This window comes from Maylandia zebra, linkage group LG2 (genome assembly GCF_041146795.1).
Source record: "Maylandia zebra isolate NMK-2024a linkage group LG2, Mzebra_GT3a, whole genome shotgun sequence".
In the NCBI taxonomy this organism is placed as follows: domain Eukaryota; kingdom Metazoa; phylum Chordata; class Actinopteri; order Cichliformes; family Cichlidae; genus Maylandia; species Maylandia zebra.
This window is the reverse complement of record NC_135168.1, coordinates 4,652,497-4,672,752: the sequence shown is the minus strand read 5'-3', so window position 1 is coordinate 4,672,752 and position 20,256 is coordinate 4,652,497. Positions and strand designations below refer to the sequence as shown.

The 20,256-nt window shown below is 42.6% G+C and overlaps 1 protein-coding gene across 1 annotated transcript; it reads right to left on the bottom strand.

Annotated features, from left to right (window-relative positions):
- Positions 1-604: 604 nt before the first annotated feature.
- Positions 605-19,845, bottom strand: LOC143412359 (NLR family CARD domain-containing protein 3-like). Its single transcript, XM_076888523.1, has 7 exons — positions 19,833-19,845; positions 15,808-15,870; positions 15,149-15,201; positions 11,128-11,412; positions 7,071-8,856; positions 2,417-2,590; positions 605-2,193 (listed from the first exon to the last, which is right to left on the bottom strand). Exons 3-7 carry the CDS (start codon positions 15,195-15,197, stop codon positions 1,989-1,991), a joined length of 2,499 nt encoding a protein of 832 aa, XP_076744638.1. The 5' UTR covers positions 15,198-15,201; positions 15,808-15,870; positions 19,833-19,845; the 3' UTR covers positions 605-1,988.
- Positions 19,846-20,256: the final 411 nt, after the last annotated feature.

The following is a 20,256-nucleotide window of genomic DNA, read 5'->3' as shown; positions in this document are numbered from 1 at the left end:
AACGGTGTTGATGGTGGGATGGCGAGATTCTCCCGGAGTAGCTTCTCCACAAAGTGGGCCATAGATGGAGCTCCCGATTCTTCTCCCTCCGGCACCCTGTACAGTCTGAGCGACTCCCTCCTCGAGTAAGCCTCCAGTGATGTTAGTTTTGTTTGAAACTTTTCCTGCATGCTTTCTTCCATTTGCGCAACATCTCTAAAGTTAGAAATATCCTGTCTCAAAGTGACACTGAAAAACTAGTTCATGCATTTATTACTTCCAGGCTGGACTATTGTAATTCGTTATTATCAGGATGTCCAAAAAACTCCCTGAAAAGCCTTCAGTTAATCCAAAATGCTGCAGCAAGAGTCCTGACAGGGACTAGAAAGAGAGAGCAGATTTCTCCTGTTTTGGCTTCCCTTCATTGGCTTCCTGTTAAATCCAGAATTGAATTCAAAATCCTGCTCCTCACATACAAGGTCTTAAATAATCAGGCCCCATCTTATCTTAATGACCTTGTAGTACCATATCACCCTATTAGAGCACTTCGCTCTCGCTCTGCAGGCCTACTTGTTGTTCCTAAAGTATTTAAAAGTAGAATGGGAGGCAGAGGCTTCAGTTTTCAGGCCCCTCTTCTGTGGAACCAGCTTCCAGTTTGGATTCAGGAGACAGACACTATCTCTACTTTTAAGATTAATCTCATATTTCCATTAAAAGTGTTGAATTTGACTGTTTGATGTTCTTTATGATCTCTGGCACCAGTTCATCTGTAGGCTGAGCTCAATCCATCCATTTAGTGAAATTATGTTTAAAGGTCTCCTTGTTCTCTGAGCGTGCACAGATCCTGAAGCAGAAAGCCTGGGTTACAGAGAAATGATCATCACTGTGATGATGCTCATCATCTCTGACTGGGATTTGAGGTTTTGTCAAAGCAGCAAAGAAAGCCTGGCTATGTTGGACTGGGTGTGGAAGCAGCTCCCAGTTTGAGTTCAGGAGACAGACACCCTCTCTACTTTGAAGATCAGCTTCAAACTTTCCTTTTTGCTAAAGCATATAGTTAGGGCTGGGCCAGGTGACCCTGAATCCTCCCTTAGTTATGCTGCAATAGACGTAGGCTGCCGGGGATTCCCATGATGCATTGAGTTTTTCCTTTCCAGTCACCTTTCTCACTCACTATGTATTAACAGACCTCTCTGCATTGAATCATATGTGTTATTAACCTCTGTCTCTCTTCCACAGCATGTCTTTTATCCTGTCTTCCTTCTCTCACTCCAACCAATCACAGCAAATGGCCCCGCCCCTCCCTGAGCCTGGTTCTGCCAGAGGTTTCTTTCTGTTAAAAGGGAGTTTTTCCTTCCCACTGTCGCCAAAGTGCTTGTTCATAGGGGGTCATGTGATTGTTGGGTTTTTCTCTGTATCTATGAAGTGCCTTGAGGTGACTTTTGTTGTGATTTGGCGCTATATAAATAACATTGAATTGCATTGTTAGTATCTCAGACAAAATCTCGTCTGTGTTCTGGAGCTTATCTTTGTGTTCTGCAACCCTGGTTTCCACATCATTAAGCCGCGCATTGGCTTTATCCAACTCACCCCTTATTTCCACCAGTTGCGCTTTCGTGTCTTTTCGAAATTCTTTCACCTCTTTCCCAACGCCTCTCAGTTCTTTCAGTATCAGCGTCAAACTTGCTGGGTCAACCTCATCTTCTGTCCCAGAATCCTCGCGGCTAGGAGTGGGAGAGTGGCCTCGGCTAGCCCTATAGGGGCTAACGTTAGCCCCTTCTGTTAGCTGCACATTGCCATCTTCCACGTTTTCAAACGTTAACTTCTTAGCTATTTTGTTCTTTCTGGACATCATTTAAACCCCTTTTTCCTCTTTATGTGCACTTAGATAGTGTATTAATTTACTTGGGGCAGTTTTAATAAGTTTCAGTCGAGAGCTCTCGTACTAGGTGTCCATCCCCACGAGCGCCGGAACCGGAAGCCTTGAATAAAATGTTTAATTGGTTCATTTAAAAAAAACAAAATGTCAATTGATCTGACCTCAGAGTATTTAGTTTACAGTTTAAACTTTGTAGTCCAGCAGACAGAATCTTCACTCCTGAATCCTGCACATTTTTGATACTCAGGTCCAGCTCTGTCAGAGTAGAGGACTGAGAGCTGAGCATTGAGGACACAGCTTCACAGTTTTCCGCTAGAAGTTCACAGACGTTGAGTCTGAAAATGAAAACATGAACAAAGACTGATGTTAAAGTGTAATCAGGGTGCAATAACTAATCTTATATTTTAAGAATCCTTGTTGTTTTATGCTGAGCAGATGTGGTACGAAACAACAGTAAATTGATCAAGTTTACCTCTACTGTTTAAATTGCTGGATTTATTTTCTCAGTTAAAAACAAAACAAACAAACAAAAGAAAAAAGAATACAAATCGGTCAGACCTCAGAATATTCAGTTTGGCGTGTGGACTCTCCACTGCAGCAGACAGAAGCTTTACTGCTGAAGCCTCCAGGCTGTTGGTACTCAAGTCCAGCTCTCTCAGACTACAGGACTGGGAGCTGACCACTGACAACAAATTTTCACAGCCTTCCTCTGACAGGTTACAGCTGCTCAGCCTGAAAAAAATAACAAGAACAACAAAACAATAATATTTATTATCAAATAAAATCTCTTTATATGTTGAATCTAAGTAATCAAATGTGTACAAATGAGTACACTACAATGCACAATTAAATAAAAAAATGTTCAAGAATTTAAGTGTAACAGAAGAAAAATATTTCAAATTAAACACAATTATTCCAATGTATGTAAATGGAAACCAGTGAAGACCAGGTTGATTTAGTGACAGTAGTTCAGTGTCTGCTGGCACAGGCCTGTGAGTACTGCAGTATTACACTTACTACAGTACTGCTGGTCACTTTATTAATTCTAATATGTGTGTAATACTGCAGTATTACACTTACTACAGTACTGCTGGTCACTTTATTAATTCTAATATGTGTGATTACTGTAAATGTAGTTATAAATAATGTATCACATCCTGGACTCTCGTTTCATTTTCTGTCTAAAAGCTGCTTTGGCTCATTCCCCTTTAAAGCCCCGCTCTCCCTAACTTTATTTTGATTGGATGATTTCATAAAGCACGCTGAAGGGTTAACAGTCTCAGCTGACTTCTGGTTTCCAACCCTATAAAAAGTACATTTGCATAATGACTGAAACCAGCCCACTGAAGGAACAATAAGGCTGGGAGGTCAGTTCCTTGACCATTAGGTTTGAGTCATTATGCAGATGTACTCTTTATAAGATTGGGGAAAGCTGCAGTCAGCTGAGCCTGAAGAAGTCATCTTGATGAGTGACAAAATGTTTCTCCCGCTGAGAGCGCTACGTCCAGATGAACAGAATCAAACTTTGGGGGCTCATAAAATCATGATTAGAAATCTTCTCAGATGTATTTTTACATTTTAGATCCACAGCAACAAAGTTCACAGCAGGATGTCTCTGTTCAGTAATTATTATGCCCATTACCTGCAAACTGTGAGGTACGCAGGTAATGTCAGGTAAACACTAGCTGTCTGAAACTGTTCCTGTTAAATGTGTGTATAAAGGAAATAAGCTGAAATACAGAGACTGGGTGGATCTGTGCTTTGACTTTGACACCAAAAATTTCTTCCTGTTAAAAGGGAGTTTTTCCTTCCCACTGTCGCCAAAGTGTTTGCTCATAGGGGGTCATATGATTGTTGGGTTTTTCTCTGTATCTATTACTGTACGATCTACTGTACAATATAAAGCGCATTGAGGTGACTGTTGTGATTTGGCGCTATATAAATAAAATTGAATTGAATTACATCCCATTTCAGGTACCTAGAACCTGAACCTTCTCTGGAAACCTGGGACGCTGGCGGGTTTCTCTTGCTTACCTATCTGCTCATCCTCTTTCTTTCTGCTCGCATGATGATTTCCTGGTTGAGTTTGTAAAGACTTTTGCTCAGGACCTTCTTGCTGTGCGGCAACAGTGCTAACCACCGTCCGCTGTATGTTTTTCAGTCATTAAATCAAACCATGAAAGATCAACTTGCTTCTCGTGATGAACCTGTCTGTTTTCGATTCCACACCAGGGTCTGCCCACTGGAAAGTTCAGGGATAAGGGTGGAGGATACTCACACAAACATAAAAACCCAGATTGCAACTCCAACTCTCTGTTCTAGTTAACCAGACCTTTCAGGCTCTTGTTCAATCAGAACCTCATGGAGTCTGAGTTAGCGAGACAGTTAAACATCCCTCTATGCCCCCTTAATCCACCCATTCCCACTAAGTCATTAAATAACCGAGTGTCCCCTCACATAACTCAGCGCACAGAGCCTGTCACCCCTGGCAATCACAAGAAAACACTTACCTTTTTTGCTTTTCATGCACCTCACAAACCACTCATACTCGGGTTTCCTTGGCTAGAATTACATAACCCCCACTTAGACTGGTCAGGTCAGAGGGTAATCAGTTAGAGTCTGTTCTGTCATTCAAATTGCCTTGTTTCCGCCCGTCCACCGGAACCTGTGGAACCATCAACCAACACTGAGACTGTTTTAGATCTCTCCTCTGTCCCCACCAAATGTCATGATCTTCAGGAAGTATTTAGCAAAAGTAAAGCGCTTTCACTGCCACCTCACAGACCACATGACTGTACCATAGAACTACTCTCTGGCTCCACCCGGCCTTCTAGCTGGCTCTATAACATGTCTAGACCTGAGTGTGCGGCTATGGAAAAGTAGATTAAGGAATCCCTCGGTGCAGGCATAATCCAACGATTGTCATCTCAAGTTGGAACTTCTTTTTTGTGGGGAAAAAGGATGGCTCTCTCTGGCCATGCATTTACTTCAGGGGCCTCAGTGATATTACCATCAAGAATAAGTACCTATTACCTCATTAGCTCTGCTTTCAGGCCATTTCACAGTGCCACTGGGTTTACAAAACCCCACCTCCGCAACGCTTACAACTTTTTCCAGATCAATCAGGGAGACAAGTGGAAGACTGTTTTAAACATGCCATTGGGGGACTACGAGTATTTGGTCATGCCGCCTGGGTTAACTAATGCTCCCGCAATGTTTCAAGATTAGTTAACGATGTCCTCCGGGAATTCCTTGACAGGTTCGTATTGGTGTATCTGAATGATATCCTCATTTTTCCCAAAACCTGCGAGGAACATCAGTCTCATGTCCATGCTATTTTTCCAACGTTTGCTGGAGAATAAACCTTATGTCAAAGCAAAAAAGTGTGAATTCCATTCCTCATCAATAACTTTTTTCAGTTACATTTTGGCACGGGGGCAGGTGAAGACGGATCTGGCAAATGTGAAAGCTTTAACAGAGTGGCCTACCCCTTGTACCCATTGTAGATTCAAGAAGCATCTCCAATGGGTTTTGGGAATAGCAAATTTTTATAGACTGTTCATTTTCAACTATAGTCAGGTAGCTGCACCACTCAAGTCTCAGCATGCATCTGGTCCCCCAAAGCTGAAACTGCATTCACCAAACTTAAGTATCTGTTCACCACGGCACCTTTTTGGTTCACCCTGATCACAGTTGTCATTGCAAAGGTGGACACATCAGAAATTGGAGAAGGGAGAGGTAAATGATGCCAAGTGAAAGAGAATGCTTTGGGGGGGGGGGGGGGGGGGGGGGTCATGCTGCTGTCATGGTCTGTGTGAGCGGCGGTGGTTTCCCACTAGACTCTGGTTTCTGCCTTTGGGTGAAGCCTGGTCAGCCTGTCCACTGTCCACACCTGACAGTAATCTACTAGGCTGAATATAACATCAGCACTCCCAATAACTCTGCTAACCTCCTAATCCTCGGATCATCTACTCACCCTTGCAGTTCAGTCACGTTTTCCTGGATGCTGGTCTTCTTGATTCACTCACAGCCACATTAATGCCTTTCGTCTCTTAGACTTACTGGACCACTTTGCCTGGATTCAAAGCTAACAAGTACTCACCCAGACCTCACCACCTGCCTTCCCCAAGTTGCTTTCCAATTACTGACAAGTAAATGGTAAATGGACTGATTCTTATATAGCATTTTTCTACTCTCACGGAGTACTCACAGCGCTCTATACAACATGCCACATCCACCCAATCACACCCATTCTCACAAACACTTTATCTGAACTTAGTGCTTTCTAAGTACATTCACGCACATTCATACTCTGATGGATGCATCGGAGAGCAAGTTGGGGTTAGTATCTTGCCCAAGGATACTTGACATGCAGACTGGAGGAGCCAGGGATCGAACCACCAACCTTCTGATCAGTAGGTCAGATCAGACCAGCTTTACCTCTTGAGCTACAGAAACCCCAAATAAGACATTGAAGATAACCTCGTTCACTTACTGTAACCTCCACCAGTGATCTTTCTGATGCTGCTCTACCTCTGTTACAGTGACTCAGATTACCATCAACCAAGACCCATTTCCGGAAACCTACCACAGAGCCCACTTCATGCTCACAGCTTCAAGTGCTTGACTTCCGCCATAGTTCACAGTTCATGTTAAAAAATTCCAAGTGTCAAGTTCCTGTGTGTAAATAAAGCCTTCACGTCTAGTAATATTCAGTTCCTTCACCTTTGTCTGTATTTTGGGTTCACCATGTTGTTCTGGCCACACCGAGGTAACAGATTTATATTTGAAAAACAGAGAGACATGGGGGATTGCAATAAAGATGAGACACAAACCAGACCTTAAAATAAGAACATCTGAAAACGATGTAGGTGCAGTCTGGTAGCTCAAGTATTTGCTTTAAAAAACAGAGCTAGACTCCTGGTTGTTGGAGACAAGTGAACAACTTGAGGATAATAAACCTGTCAGAGGGGCTGAAGGATCAGAGCTCATGTTCTTGTAGGCTGGATCTGGATTGTGCTTTGATTCGAGTTGAAGACAAAAATATTTCAGAAATGCTGACATGTCCTACGGGAGAGAAATATTTAAAGTATCATATTTGACTAAGTGCTATTTTTTAATTTTTCTTAAAAGGCAGTGTTCGTTGAACTGAGCACCTCTGATTTATTTCCCATGATTTTAAGAATGAAGCGATGACAACATGTTTACTCACAGAGCTTTGTTGGAGGCTTTGACCACTGGCAGCAGCCTCAGAAGAGCCTCCTCTGAAGCAGAGTATTTCTTCAGGTCAAACACATCCAGATCTTCTTCTGATGACAGTAAGATGAAGACCAGAGCTGACCACTGAGCAGGAGACAGTTTATCTGTGGAGAGACTTCCTGATCTCAGGGACTGTTGGATCTCCTCCACTAGAGAACGATCATTCAGTTCATTCAGACAGTGGAACAGATTGATGCTTTTCTCTGCAGACAGATCCTCACTGAGCTTCTCCTTGATGTACTGGACTGTTTTCTTATTGGTCTGTGAGCTACTTCCTGTCTGTGTCAGCAGACCTCGTAGGAGAGCCTGATTGGTCTGCAGTGAAAGACCCAGGAGGAAGCGGAGGAACAAGTCCAGGTGTCCATTTGGACTCTGTAAGGCCTTGTTCACAGCACTCTGGTAGAAGTGTTTCTCTGCAGATTCTCCTGTTTCAGACTTCTTGGATGTTGTTTGTTGTTGTTCCATCAGATTGAGTCCAGAGTTGATGAAGGTCAGATGGACATGAAGAGCAGCCAGAAACTCCTGAACACTCAGATGGATGAAGCAGAACACCTTGTCCTGGTACAGTCCACTTTCCTCTTTAAAGATCTGTGTGAACACTCCTGAGTACACTGAGGCTGCTCTGATATCAATGCCACACTCTGTCAGGTCTGATTCATAGAAGATCAGGTTTCCTTTCTGCAGCTGATCAAAAGCCAGTTTTCCCAGAGACTCAATCATCTTCTTGCTCTCTGGGCTCCAGTGTGGATCTGTTGCACGTCCTCTATTATACTTGACCTTCTTCACTTTGGCCTGAACCACCAGGAAGTGGATGTACATCTCAGTCAGGGTGTTGGGCAGCTGTCCTCCCTCTCTGGTTTTCAGGACACGCTCCAGAACTGTAGTAGTGATCCAGCAGAAGACTGGGATGTGGCACATGATGTGGAGGCTTCGAGATGTCTTGATGTGGGAGATGATCCTGCTGGCCTGCTCCTCATCTCTGAATCGGTTCCTGAAGTACTCCTCCTTCTGTGGGTCAGTGAACCCCCTGACCTCTGTCACCCTGTGAACATACTCAGGGGGGATCTGGTCTGCTGCTGCAGGTCGTGTGGTTATCCAGACGTGAGCAGAGGGAAGAAGATTCCCCCTGATCAGGCTTGTGAGAAGTACATCAACTGTGGTGGGCATCGTAACATCAGTCACAGTTTTGTGGAAGTCCAGAGGAAGTCGACACTCATCCAGACCATCAAAGATGAACACAACCTGGAAGTCTTCAAAGCTGCAGATTCCTGCTTCTTTGGTTTCAGTAAAGAAGTGATGAACAAGTCCCACCAAGCTGAACTTTTCCTCTTTCAGCACATTCAGCTCTCTGAAAGTGAATGGAAATATGAACTGGATGTCCTGGTTGGCTTTGTCTTCAGCCCAGTCCAGGCTGTATTTCTGTGTTAAGACTGTTTTCCCAATGCCAGCCACTCCCTTTGTCAGCACTGATCTGATTGGTTCATCTCTTCCAGGTGTGTCTTTAAAGATGTCTTCTTGTCTGATGGTTGTTTCTGGTCCGTCTGGTTTCCTGGATGCTGTTTCAATCTGTCTGACCTCATGTTCATCATTGACCTCTGCAGTCCCTCCCTCTGTGATGTAGAGCTCTGTGTAGATCTGATTCAGGAGGGTTGGTTTTCCTGCTTTAGCGATGCCCTCAAACACACGCTGGAACTTCTTCAGCTTAGACTTAAGTTTAGGCTGACACTTCTGAAGAGCATCTGAATCAAAAAAAGGAAAAAAGAAGGAAAAATACAAATCTGGTCTGAAGGAGCTATCTGACGTACTTTGTCCTTTGTTGAGCCTATCATACGTTTTAGTTTTTAATATACTTATTCTACCAGAAAACCAGAAAAAAGGGGCTACAGGAATTCCTAAATGTAATTCCTGAAAACAGCCACATTAAATGTTTTGAACCTACACATCTGTATTGCTTTGCAGCTTTTCATATGTACCTGATGCCAACATGTGCAGGCTAAACAGGTTTCTGCTTTCTGTGCCTCTTCTCCAAACTTTGTCACCAAAAATAACAACACTGCTATGTTATTTAAATAAGCATCTGAGAGAGATTCAGTAATTCACATTTAATTCTTGTCGTAAATTACAATGGCGAAAGATAATGTAAACCCTTTCTGGCCACACTAAACATGTTCCTTCTCGTTTGGCTCTTGGCGAAGGCAGTCGCACTTTTCTCCTCTTCTCCTTCCCCTTATCTTCCCTGCTTAGCCTCTTGTGTCTTTGTCTTGTCTCATGTGTATTTCACTTCCCTGGAACACTCTCTCACAGTCTGTGTCTAAAAACCTAAAAGAGAATTATGGATTTGATCAACTGGTCTCTGAATGCTATTGACACCCTTTTCTCAACGAGTTGTCTGGGCTCGGGAGAGCCCGAGTGCCCTGGAGGTACTTTCCCTGCCGGATACACGATGGACGAGTGGCAGACATGGAGGATCGTGTGCCTGGCGGGACTGTCGATCGAGGACGCTGAAGATATGTACCTATTCGGAACCATGATAACAGGGTTCTTGCTGATCGGAGCTGGCTTGGCCCTGGTTTATCGGAGAATTAAGAAAGCGGAACCGGCTGTTCAAACCCCCACAAGGCTGCCCGCTGGGATTGAAAGGATGGGACGAGGTGCGGCTTCTCAGAAAGGGCTCAGTGAATGCAGCATGGTTAAGAGCTTGGAGGCGCTAACGGCTGCAGTGAAGGCTCAGAATAACACCTCTGAGTGTATATTGGATTACATCAAGGAAGAATCCACTCGGAACAACACCTTGGGGCGGAAGCTGGATTACATCGCGGATCAGTTGGCTGCGGTCGTGAAGTCTCAGAATCTGCTCTGTGAGCAAAAGCCTGAAAAGACCACAGAATTGAAGGTAAATAACATAATTGAGAGGCTCGCAGCTATCCAGCGGGAGATTGAGAGACCAGTGTCGGTGTCGGAGTGTTAAAAACAGCTTGAAATTCTCATGAGTTGTTTGTAAAAGAAAAATCACAAATCATATAATGCGGCTACCCCTTCGGCGCCAGCTGTGGGCTCAAGGCCTGAGCTGAACAAAAACACCCTGATAACGACTGTGTTGAGTCTGTTCCTTCCCATTCCATGCAAGGCCACCTGGGTTGGCTGGTAGACTGTTTACTTAGCCTGATAGGGCGGAGGACACTGTCTCAGCTGAACTATGGACACGCACACACATACATTTACACTGATAAGCACTCACACATCCCCCCTCCCCTTCCAATGCCTTCGATGCTTGTTGCCTCCTGGGAACACGAGGCGGGTCTGGGCCCACGCCGGAGAGTCGGCGCAGTGGCAGGATGGCTGCTGTGTTGCCTGGGATTACTCCTTATCCCCTAACCAACCTTGTTGTTGGTCACGTGCTCTATAATGTTGTACTGTGGACATTTATGTGCTTTCTGTGCAGAGGAGTTTTTTTGTTTCCTGTTCTCATGCTGTCCTCTATAGCCCAGCATGAGCAGAGGTCTCTTTTTTCCCCTTGTACTTTCCCATTGTAGTGTAGATTTCAGTGTTTTTTCTATAATGCAACGTTCTCTGACTTGTATCCCCATGTGATGTCTGTGTTGTGTGTGTATGGTCGGGGGGCGGGTTCATTCCACTGCAGGGCAACCTGACACTGCAGGTGATGAATAAAATTTGAACTTGAACTTGATTATATAAAAATGTGGCATTTAAGTCAAATGACTCATGCTTTTCTTCTTTAAGGCAATCAGTTTGCATGGTTTTTAAAAGTAAAGAACACTTGTGTTTAATTAAATACAGCTCACATTAGATCTAAGTAGTTTCACAGGTTTATGATGTCCATGTAGTTTAGAAAATACATTTGCAGGCATGTAACAAATCCAAACATTCGTCGTAGAATGACGTTCTTGCCCTCTCCTTTTTCTTACAGTGAATTCTGAGGTTTCACTTTCACATCTCAACAAACTGCAAGGTGACCATTTTTATTCATGGTATATGATGCATGACCTCACCTTGTTGAGCAGATGGATCAGAGTTCAAACGCAGCTGAGAGAAAAGAGAAGGATCTTTGATCTGAAGATGTTTGATTGTTATCTTGCATGCTTTGTCTCCTTTTTTCCTCACTGTGTCGATGAAGCTGCGTGCCTTATCTGCTCTGGCTAGGTTCTTCTCCAGTATCGATTCTTTCTCCAACTCATTTAAGACAGTGTCACATACGAGGGCCTCAAGCAGCTGTGTGAGGATTTCTGTTGTTACCCTCCAGACAAAGGCTGACCGCACCCTGGCAAGCTCCTCCTCTACAGAAACAAGAAAGAGACATAAACATGGTTCTCAGTCGACATCATGTGAAAAATATTCTAACTTTGTTGAATTAACACTTCATCATCTCATCAACAAATACTGAATTTTAGGATGTGTGGGGTTAAAATTATGCCAGCTTAAAATGAAACTGAAGAAAATATTGAAACTGAAAAATAATATTGTAACCGATACACAGATGATCTGTATTGCTATACAGACGGGCAGGTATACAGGTATACTATGAACAAATATACATATATAAAGATGAAGCACTGTGAGGTAAACAGATCTACAGAGTGCTATGAAAATATCTACAGTAGTGGAAGCGTAGCTCTCTGAACAGACTATAACAGTGTAGGCACTATAACAGAGACTACACCATGTCAGTGTCCTAAAACTACAGCAGTAACCAACGTGGTGAATGTTGATAATGAAAGGATCATGGTCACTGGGAGGAGGAGTGTAGAAGGGTTAGGTGAGTGTGGATGGAAAGGCTCAGCGGGGACTGAGTTCAGTAGGGTGACAGCTGTGGGGAAGAAGCTGTTCCTAAACCTGCTGGTTTTAGTCTGAAGGCTCCTGTAGCGCCTCCTGGAGGGGAGGAGGAGCTGGAAGAGTTTATTGGCAGTATGAGAGGAGTCCGAGAATGATGCATACTCGGCGTAGACATCTCTTCTTGCGGACATCCTCAATGCCAGGAAGTGGAATCCCTGTGATGTGTTGGGCGCTGCAGTGCCTTGCGGTCAGCAGCAGAGCAGTTCCCACACCAGACTGTGACACAGTTGGTCAGGATGCTCTCTATCACACAGCGGTGGAAGTTGATTCTTCTTCAGTATCCTAAAGAAAAAGAGGCTCTGATGGGCCTTCTTGACCAGGCTGGAGGTGTTAGTTGACCAGGACAGATTCTCAGAGATGTGGATCCCCAAGAACTTGAAGCTGGAGACCCGTCCAAGGATGGAGTTGGATGCATACTAAGGTCTGCAGTCATAGAGGAACGGGCTCAGCACACAGCGCTGTGGAGTGCCAGTGTGAGTGTGACAGTGGTAGAGCTGTTATGGCCTGACCTAACATGCTGAGGTCTGTTGGTCAGAAAGTCCATGAGCCATGATCCAGGTACAGATGGAGTTGTTGAGTCCAAGATCCACACGTTTGGTGATCAGCTTGGAGGGAAGAACTGTACTGAATGCTGAGCTGAAGTCAACTAACAGTATTTTTGCATGAGTACTCTTGTTGTCCAGGTGTGAGAGTACACAGTGAAGAGCTGTGGATACAGCATCCTCTGTACTCCATTGATTTGATAGACAAATTGGTGAGGATCCAGTGTGGGGGGCAAGCATGCCCTGTAATGCATCAGGGCCAGCAGCTTTTTGAGCTTTGCTTTGTGTAATGTTATAAATACTTGGATAATCCTCAGAGTCTCTGGACTTTTACTTAGAGATATTATATTCAGTCCTGTGGATAGTTATATATTTAAAAATATATGATCCTCTCTGGTTACTCTGGTATGAATGACTCTGAATCACTTAATGGTAAATAACACACTATTGGCAAAAATAAAAAACTGTGAAAGAATTCCAGATGACAAGTCTGTAGTTCGACATACAAGTGACGACCTTTGACCTTCATCAGTTTTTATTTAATTGTGTCAGAGAAACTCAAACGTGCTCTTCATGCAGCTGAGTACATTCAGTGTTTAAAACGGAAGCTGTGCAGGTCTGAGATCAGCAGCTTTGTGAAACACCAAGCTGAGGTCCTGTTAATGCTGATATATAGTGACACAGTTACATTTCAATTTAATTCAATTTTATTCATATAGCGCCAAATCACAACAACAGTCACCTGAAGGTGCTTTATATTGTACAGTAGATCGTACAATAACAGATACAGAGAAAAACCCAACATTCATATGATACATGGGTGATTAATCCTTTTGACTTTGTTTTTATCAATAAAACAGCTGCAGCTTTCACTACAGCACATGTGGTGCTTTAACCTTTGTACTGTTTGCATCAGTTCATTCTGCAGTTAACATGTGAACATGTTGGATGATCTGTCTGCTGTCACTGGGTGGTGCTGAGGTCTGAATCTGAGGGCAGCTCCTGCAATCACAAAGAGAACTGAACCATCACAAACTGAAATATAAAGTTTATCTCAAATCTGAAATAGAGCTGATCCTTCTGTCCTCACACACCCAGGATCTGAAGTTCTTCTCTTACATTTCTTTAGTTCTTCAGCTCTGCTCACATACGAGCTGTTTATTTCTTAAAGCCGTATATACCAACAGATTTTCCAATATAATGTTAACCTTTGAGTTGTTGGTGCTTTGTGAATGTGAATCTGCATACATGAGCAGACGGAGCAGGTTTCAGTCCTGGTTCAGTCTGCTGCTGCACCGTGGTCACCAACATACAGAGGTATCATAACAAATATTAATGCTTTTTTCCCTCTCAAAGGATGTAAGCTGTACTGCACATGTAACTTTGTGAACTTACCTCAATAAGAATGATTCAGACTGTTTTATTTAACCTGAATATTTGAAACAAACTTAGTAAAAACAATACACAGAGTCAGTGCTAAAAATGTAATCCGAGGAAAAATGAAACACACATTTTAACTTAAGCTGCCAAGCAGAAGTATTTGGTTTGAGTACATAAATATTAGGCTTTGCTATTTAATCTGTAATTAATGATTAATGAGGGGTTACTGAAGTGCAAGCCTTTTTTAAAATATGTGTTAATATCCTTACAGATGTGGCAAAAGAGTGAAAACATGCTGCTGTTTGCACATATTGAATAATCAGCTCTGCACAGGAGCTGCAGCAGAGTGCAGCCTGTTGCTCTTACAGTGTAATACTCATAATAAAAGTACAGTAACTGTGGTTAGTTACTGACGGAGCAGCCCGGTGCGTTTCTGCTCATTTCGTTCACCTGCACGGGTTAGCTAAAAAACAAGTTTTGCCGATAGCCGAGTGCCCATCTTAGCTAGCTAGCTAAGGATGTTAGCTACAGATTAGCTTACAAACACCTTTCACTTACCAAAAATATTGTGGCGGCTCTCAGGTCCTTCTGTCAGGCAGACACTGAAGAACACCTGAGTCTGTCAGTTTGAAACAGTCGGTAAACGCTGGACCTCCTCTCAGCGTCCCCGCTCTATGTGCCGTTCAGAGATACGCAAGTTTCTTCATGACTGCGGCTGCTGCAGATATTAGGTCGTCCATGATTTCTACAGTCACTGGTCAGCAATATAATGTGCGCAAACATATGTGGCTCATATATGTGGCTCTGAAGCCCCGCCCCTCAAGCGCACCCTCAGATGCCGAAGCAGTGCCAACTAATTGAAGCTGAAAAAATAACTGTACATGGAAAAAAACGATGTAAGTGTGAAAACCACATGAACAGTGAGTTTTTTCTTTAAATTTCTATATTTATGTTTTTTCACTATCATTTCACTTTCAATACATTTGTTTCAGTTTCAATATTTCTTCAGTTTCATTTTAAGGTGGCATCGTTTTAACCTCATATGTGGGTTCAAAGTACAAAAAAGTCCAGTTGTTTCTCTGCCAAACTCCTTAGACTGGAAGTTCTCATGTTATATTAATGTCCCACAGAAAGATTAAGGCAAAGATTAGGACAGGTTACAACTCGTGAATTTCATGTACTTGTCACAGTTAAAAAAAGAATCTGCCTGAAGTCTATACATCCATACGTCTCATCATACAAAGCACTGATCTCCTACCTGCTGATGGAGCTGCTTTGGCTGGCTGTTCTTTAGGTTCTTCCATCATCTTTCTATAAAAACACGAGAAGATGATTTTACCAAAAGAAACAGTGAACACAGTCTGGGTGTCACATCATATGAATTTGTGTCATGGTTTAGTGTACGGGCCACACACACTGAAACTGATCTGTGTGAAAGAACACATCGACGACATGTGAATGTAGTGATAACCTCATCATAATAGAGGTTTTTACTTTTTCACATATTTGTTCAGTATAATGATTAAATAATCTGACAATACAAACCTAAAATACTTTGTTCCCTGTCTGCGACTTTGTGCGTCTCTGCTGTTAGTGCTTACAGGAAGTTTTAAACTTAAAATCCTTCCCCACATATGTGACTGTGGTCTCTGGGGCCATTATCCTGAAACACTGGGGCTCAGCCCTGAAAGCTTTGCTATCTTCACCTGATAACAGCAGCTGTTTAAAGTTATTGAGTTTGACAGGGAAGTGAATGTAAATGTGAGACACTGTGTGCTCACAGCTAAAGGCTGCAGTCAGCTGTGTCAGAGCGTCCAATGATCCTTTAATAAACACTCAGAGCTCCATGTTGATGAAGCTGTCATGTGTGAGCTTGTGAGGCTCCTTTAAACTGGCTCTGCTCTGTCAGATGCTCACCTCTTCTTCACTGTCTCATCAATCTGCTGCACTTTTCATCTCCTCCTCTCTCTCTCTGCTGTCCTGTTTAAAAAAACAAACAAATCAGCGTTAGCCAATCAAACTCTGTGCAGATGCTGCAGCTACAGCTGATATGTCATCCAGCTGTTCATCAATCAGCTTCTGCTGCTGTTTATTCGGCTCTTACTCTGAACACGTGCAGATCTAGGAAGATTTTCTTGGGGTGTCAAAATCAAAGCGTTTGTTTTTTCAAACACACGTGCAGGTGTTTATATCACATATGGTTTAAATGATTCAAATGCAGTAAGTATACATGTTTCATATATCGTCTATAACTGAATTATGTTCTGTAGCCTACATAATGAAACACTTTAGTTGCATAAAACGTGAATTTTGATTTTATGTACTGTATATGTCACAGCATCGCAGTGTGGATGTGGAGAAGAGAGGACCCAAACGCAGGCCTCACAGGTGGTGAAGGCTGGTGTTTATGACAGAATGACAGAGTCTGAGATGGATGACTGACTGGAAGACCAGCTGAACAGAAACGACACATGTGGGACTGACAAAGACACTGAACTGGAGGACACTCAGGACTTACACAGGCTAATGATAATGATCAGGGTTCATATGCCTTTTTCAGGGTCAAATTCAAGCACTTCTTAAGCACTTTCAAGGTCCCTTTTCAAACTTTTCCAGCACATCCCTCCCTCACCGCCAAAAAAAAATGCATGTTTCAATTCACATCACCTCAGTAAGACCATGTGAAAGTTAAGACAAATCATCCTAGGTGAACTTAAACACCTTTGTTCCCTTTTTGTTAAGAAATAGAAAAACACTCCACACAAAAATACTGCAAAAGGAAACTGTTGCCTTATATAAAGAGTGTATAAACTCAAAATGCACATGTCACTTAAAAATTAAGATGTGAACAAATCAACTTGTTAGATATTCTTCTCCTGTTGAAAAAACCCCCAAAAAGAAATAAATAAGTCTTCTCATCAGATATTGATGCTTCTTTCCTGTGTGACAGAAAATAGGAGACAGATGTTTGTTTGTTTTTTAAGTTAATTCCCAATAAAGCTGTTTTACTGCTAACTACATTGCTGTCTGTATTATTGCTGAAGTCCTAAACGATCACCTTTAAAGTAGAGCTGGGCGATATGAGATTTTTTCATATCACGATATGTTTTTTTCATTTCAGGCGATAACGATATCTATCACGATATAAGCCAAATAACTATATTTGTAAGATTTAAATGTGCCGTTGCTCACAAGTAAAATGTGAAATAATCAGCAGCTTGTTTTTATTTAAATATTTATTTCCCATAATAAGTTCAACAGGGTAGATGTACTTAAGGAACATGAGACTTTTTCAGATAAATAAAGGCAAATATTGCAAACTACACAAAAGGCAGCCGCTAAAGCGTTTAAGTTTCAAAATAGAACAAATGAAACAGACTAAACTGTCAATTCCACTTAGAAACAAAATATTAATTCTAAAAATAAATCTTAGTTTGTTTTACAGAAGAACAGACAAAACTGACTAACTTTTGTCAATATCAAATAAACTGAGAACTAAAAGGAAATTCTCAATCTCTCCTTGTTGTATAGCTGAGCTTTTCAAACAGTTTTAACAGTTACTTTAGTCTGACAAAAGCCGAATGACGAATTAGCGCTTCCAGTCAGAGACTGAGGCTACGTCCACACGTACACGGGTATTTTTGAAAACGGAGATTTTCCGTTTTCGTTTTAAAAATAATCCCGTCCACACATAAAGGCAGAAATGAAGGAAAACGCTGCTATGAACATGCCAAAGCAGCAGGTGGCGCTAGATTCCTAACCGTGCAGAAATGTTGGCCAATCAGAAGTCTAGAAGCCTCGGTGGGAAAAAGTAAACAAAGCTGGGACATAGAAGCAGAACCGAGTCGTATGTGTGGACGGACAGTAACTGTGTGTATATGTAAGCATTTAAACACTGCAGAGAGTAGAATTAACAGTATTGTAGAAATTCATTTCACCGAAACAATAACGTGGCGCACAGTGTGACGCATGCACCAGTTTATTGTATTTCCAGACTTGCTTTCGGCACATTTACAGTGAACGCTACTCTGTTTTTGTCAGACTTGAAATAGCCGAAATACCTTCACACTACGGAACTTCTGTGGCTCTTCCGTTCGACAATCTCTCCGGCATTGGAACCATCATCTGTTTTCTCTTCGGTCACACTCGGTTGATTTTTCTAGTCGGCACACTCATTTCCTCCATTACGCGCTGGCTGCTTCCCAAACAAACACACGTGTGGCTACTTAGTTTGGATTGGCTGACCTTTTTTTTTTTTTTTTTTTTTTAAGAGGACAAGAGCGGCGAGGTCTATCGCGATAGTTTAATTTTTCTATCGAGAAAAAGTTATATCGCGATACATATCGTTATCGTTCTATCGCCCAGCTCTACCTAGAAACCAGGTCAATGTGTCTGTAGGTTCAGTCATCCAGGTCATGTGATCTAAGGAGCTTGGAGAGAAAAGAGACGTCTTTAAGTTTCTGGAAGACGTTTCATCTGAGAAGCTTCTTCAGCTCTAAAACCAAACGGTGGAGAGTCCCAGATATTTAAACCTGAGAGGGAAAGAAAGCATGTCGCTGACCCACCACTGATGTTATTTCAAGGAGGAAACTGAGAGCCTTTGCACCAGGAGCACAAACATCAGCTCCAGCAATGATCCACTGATGTGTTTTTATTCCATGTATGAATGTTGTTATTGACAGAGATGACGTTTGTGTGTCAGTGATGCAGTGACTGTTGTTGTTACCTGTACAGGCTGGTTAGACTCTATGAAACAGATCATACAGATCTCTGCATGTTAGAAGAGACTATTAAAGGTCATGAATGAGACAAAGGCAGGGAGGCGTCCTTTACAGCTAAACAGCAGAGTGAGAGAACAGCCAGCACCTCTACATTTATCACATTATACAGCACATGTATGATACTGACAGGGATGAGAAGAATTTAGTGATTCTGATCCCATCATTGATATTACTTATTGATTCTCAGTAGCTCTGCTCTGACAGTCACCACCATCACTGAGCAGCATATCAAAGACATTTGTGCACATTAACTGCATGTTGTGGCTCAAATGTTTGTGCATGTTGGAGGCATTTCCTCTTTGTTGTGATCAGTGTTGGTCATTACTCAAAACAGTCATTATTACACATATTACACAGAACACTTTGATTAAAAGTAATGGAGTACGTTACTTCATTACTCCTCATAACATTACTTTGATGTTAAAATGAACAAATGAGCATGTAACAACATAAAGCTGAGGTACAGCCCCACACACCAACACAGATCCTGATGAGGTCACGTGATGTTTCTCTGAGTGTTTATGAACACAAATCAAAGATGAAACAGCACAAAGACACTTCAAAGTGATTCTACTGTAGAAACATGAACAGGTAGAAACCTGCAGCCTGACTGCTCATCACTTTGTTACCTGTTCAAGTTCAGCAGCAGCAGCTCACTTTATCACGGTGCTGGTCTGGGGTCAGTGTTTACTCAGCTTTAACTCACTCTGGGTTCTTGGCTAGCTTAGTGTTAGCATGCTGTGTGCTAGCTCAGCGTCAGAGCTCTGCAGGTGTCTCGTGTGTAAATATTAATCACAGTGACAATGAAGGAGGTAAAGGGCTGTGACGTCATCACGTACGCTGCGTCCTCTGTGGGCTCTGAGTGAACTCAAAGTACAAACTACAAGTACACAAACACGAACGTAGCTCAGAGTGGCGGACACACTCGGCCTCGTTGGTCCAGCTGTGAGTCCGTTACCGTGAACTATGGAGCGGCAGATTTGTGCTGAACTAAGCTGCACACAGCTGATGTTAGCCAGGAAACATTACACACTGACTTTAATGGAGAGACCGGAAATACAAACACACACAGTTTGTTGTGTGAAGAAATCAAACACGAGCTGAACAAACAGTAAAGTTCCTAAAGACAAACTGTTAAAGGAGGAAACAAAGCAAACTTACAGTTTCTTCACACCAACAACAAGCTCCACTCCACACCTGGACACTAAACACGGACACACAGGTGAGCTGCTTCCTGGAAGGAGGCGGGGCTCCACCTGAAACTCAGCACAGGTGGGAGGGGCTCAGCTCTGTGTGTGCTGATGTGTTAACTTTAAAAATATGCCGTCTGACTGCTCAGACTGAGTCAGAGTAAAGTTCACATGCTGACGTGTGGAGACATGAAACCTTGTTGTAGCTGCAGGTGTGAACACACTGATCCCAGATCAGCTCTGCTGTATTTGTAACATGAACATTTCTGCTGCAAAGCTTCAAATGTTCAGCATGTTTCTCTGTTTCCAGTCTATAGATCCAGTCACACTTTCTACCTTCACCTGTGCAGTAAAGACTGAGAGCAGAGCTGAAACCAAGCGTCCAATCAGTGAGC

Coding starts and splice junctions, on each gene's coding strand:
- LOC143412359 (XM_076888523.1), bottom strand. CDS start 15,197: ATGATGGAAGAACCTAAAGAACAGCCAGCCAAAGCAGCTCCATCAGCA. Junction 11,413..15,148: donor CAAAGCAGCTCCATCAGCAG/GTAGGAGATCAG, acceptor TTGTTTCTGTAG/AGGAGGAGCTTGCCAGGGTG. Junction 8,857..11,127: donor TGATCCATCTGCTCAACAAG/GTGAGGTCATGC, acceptor TTTTTGATTCAG/ATGCTCTTCAGAAGTGTCAG.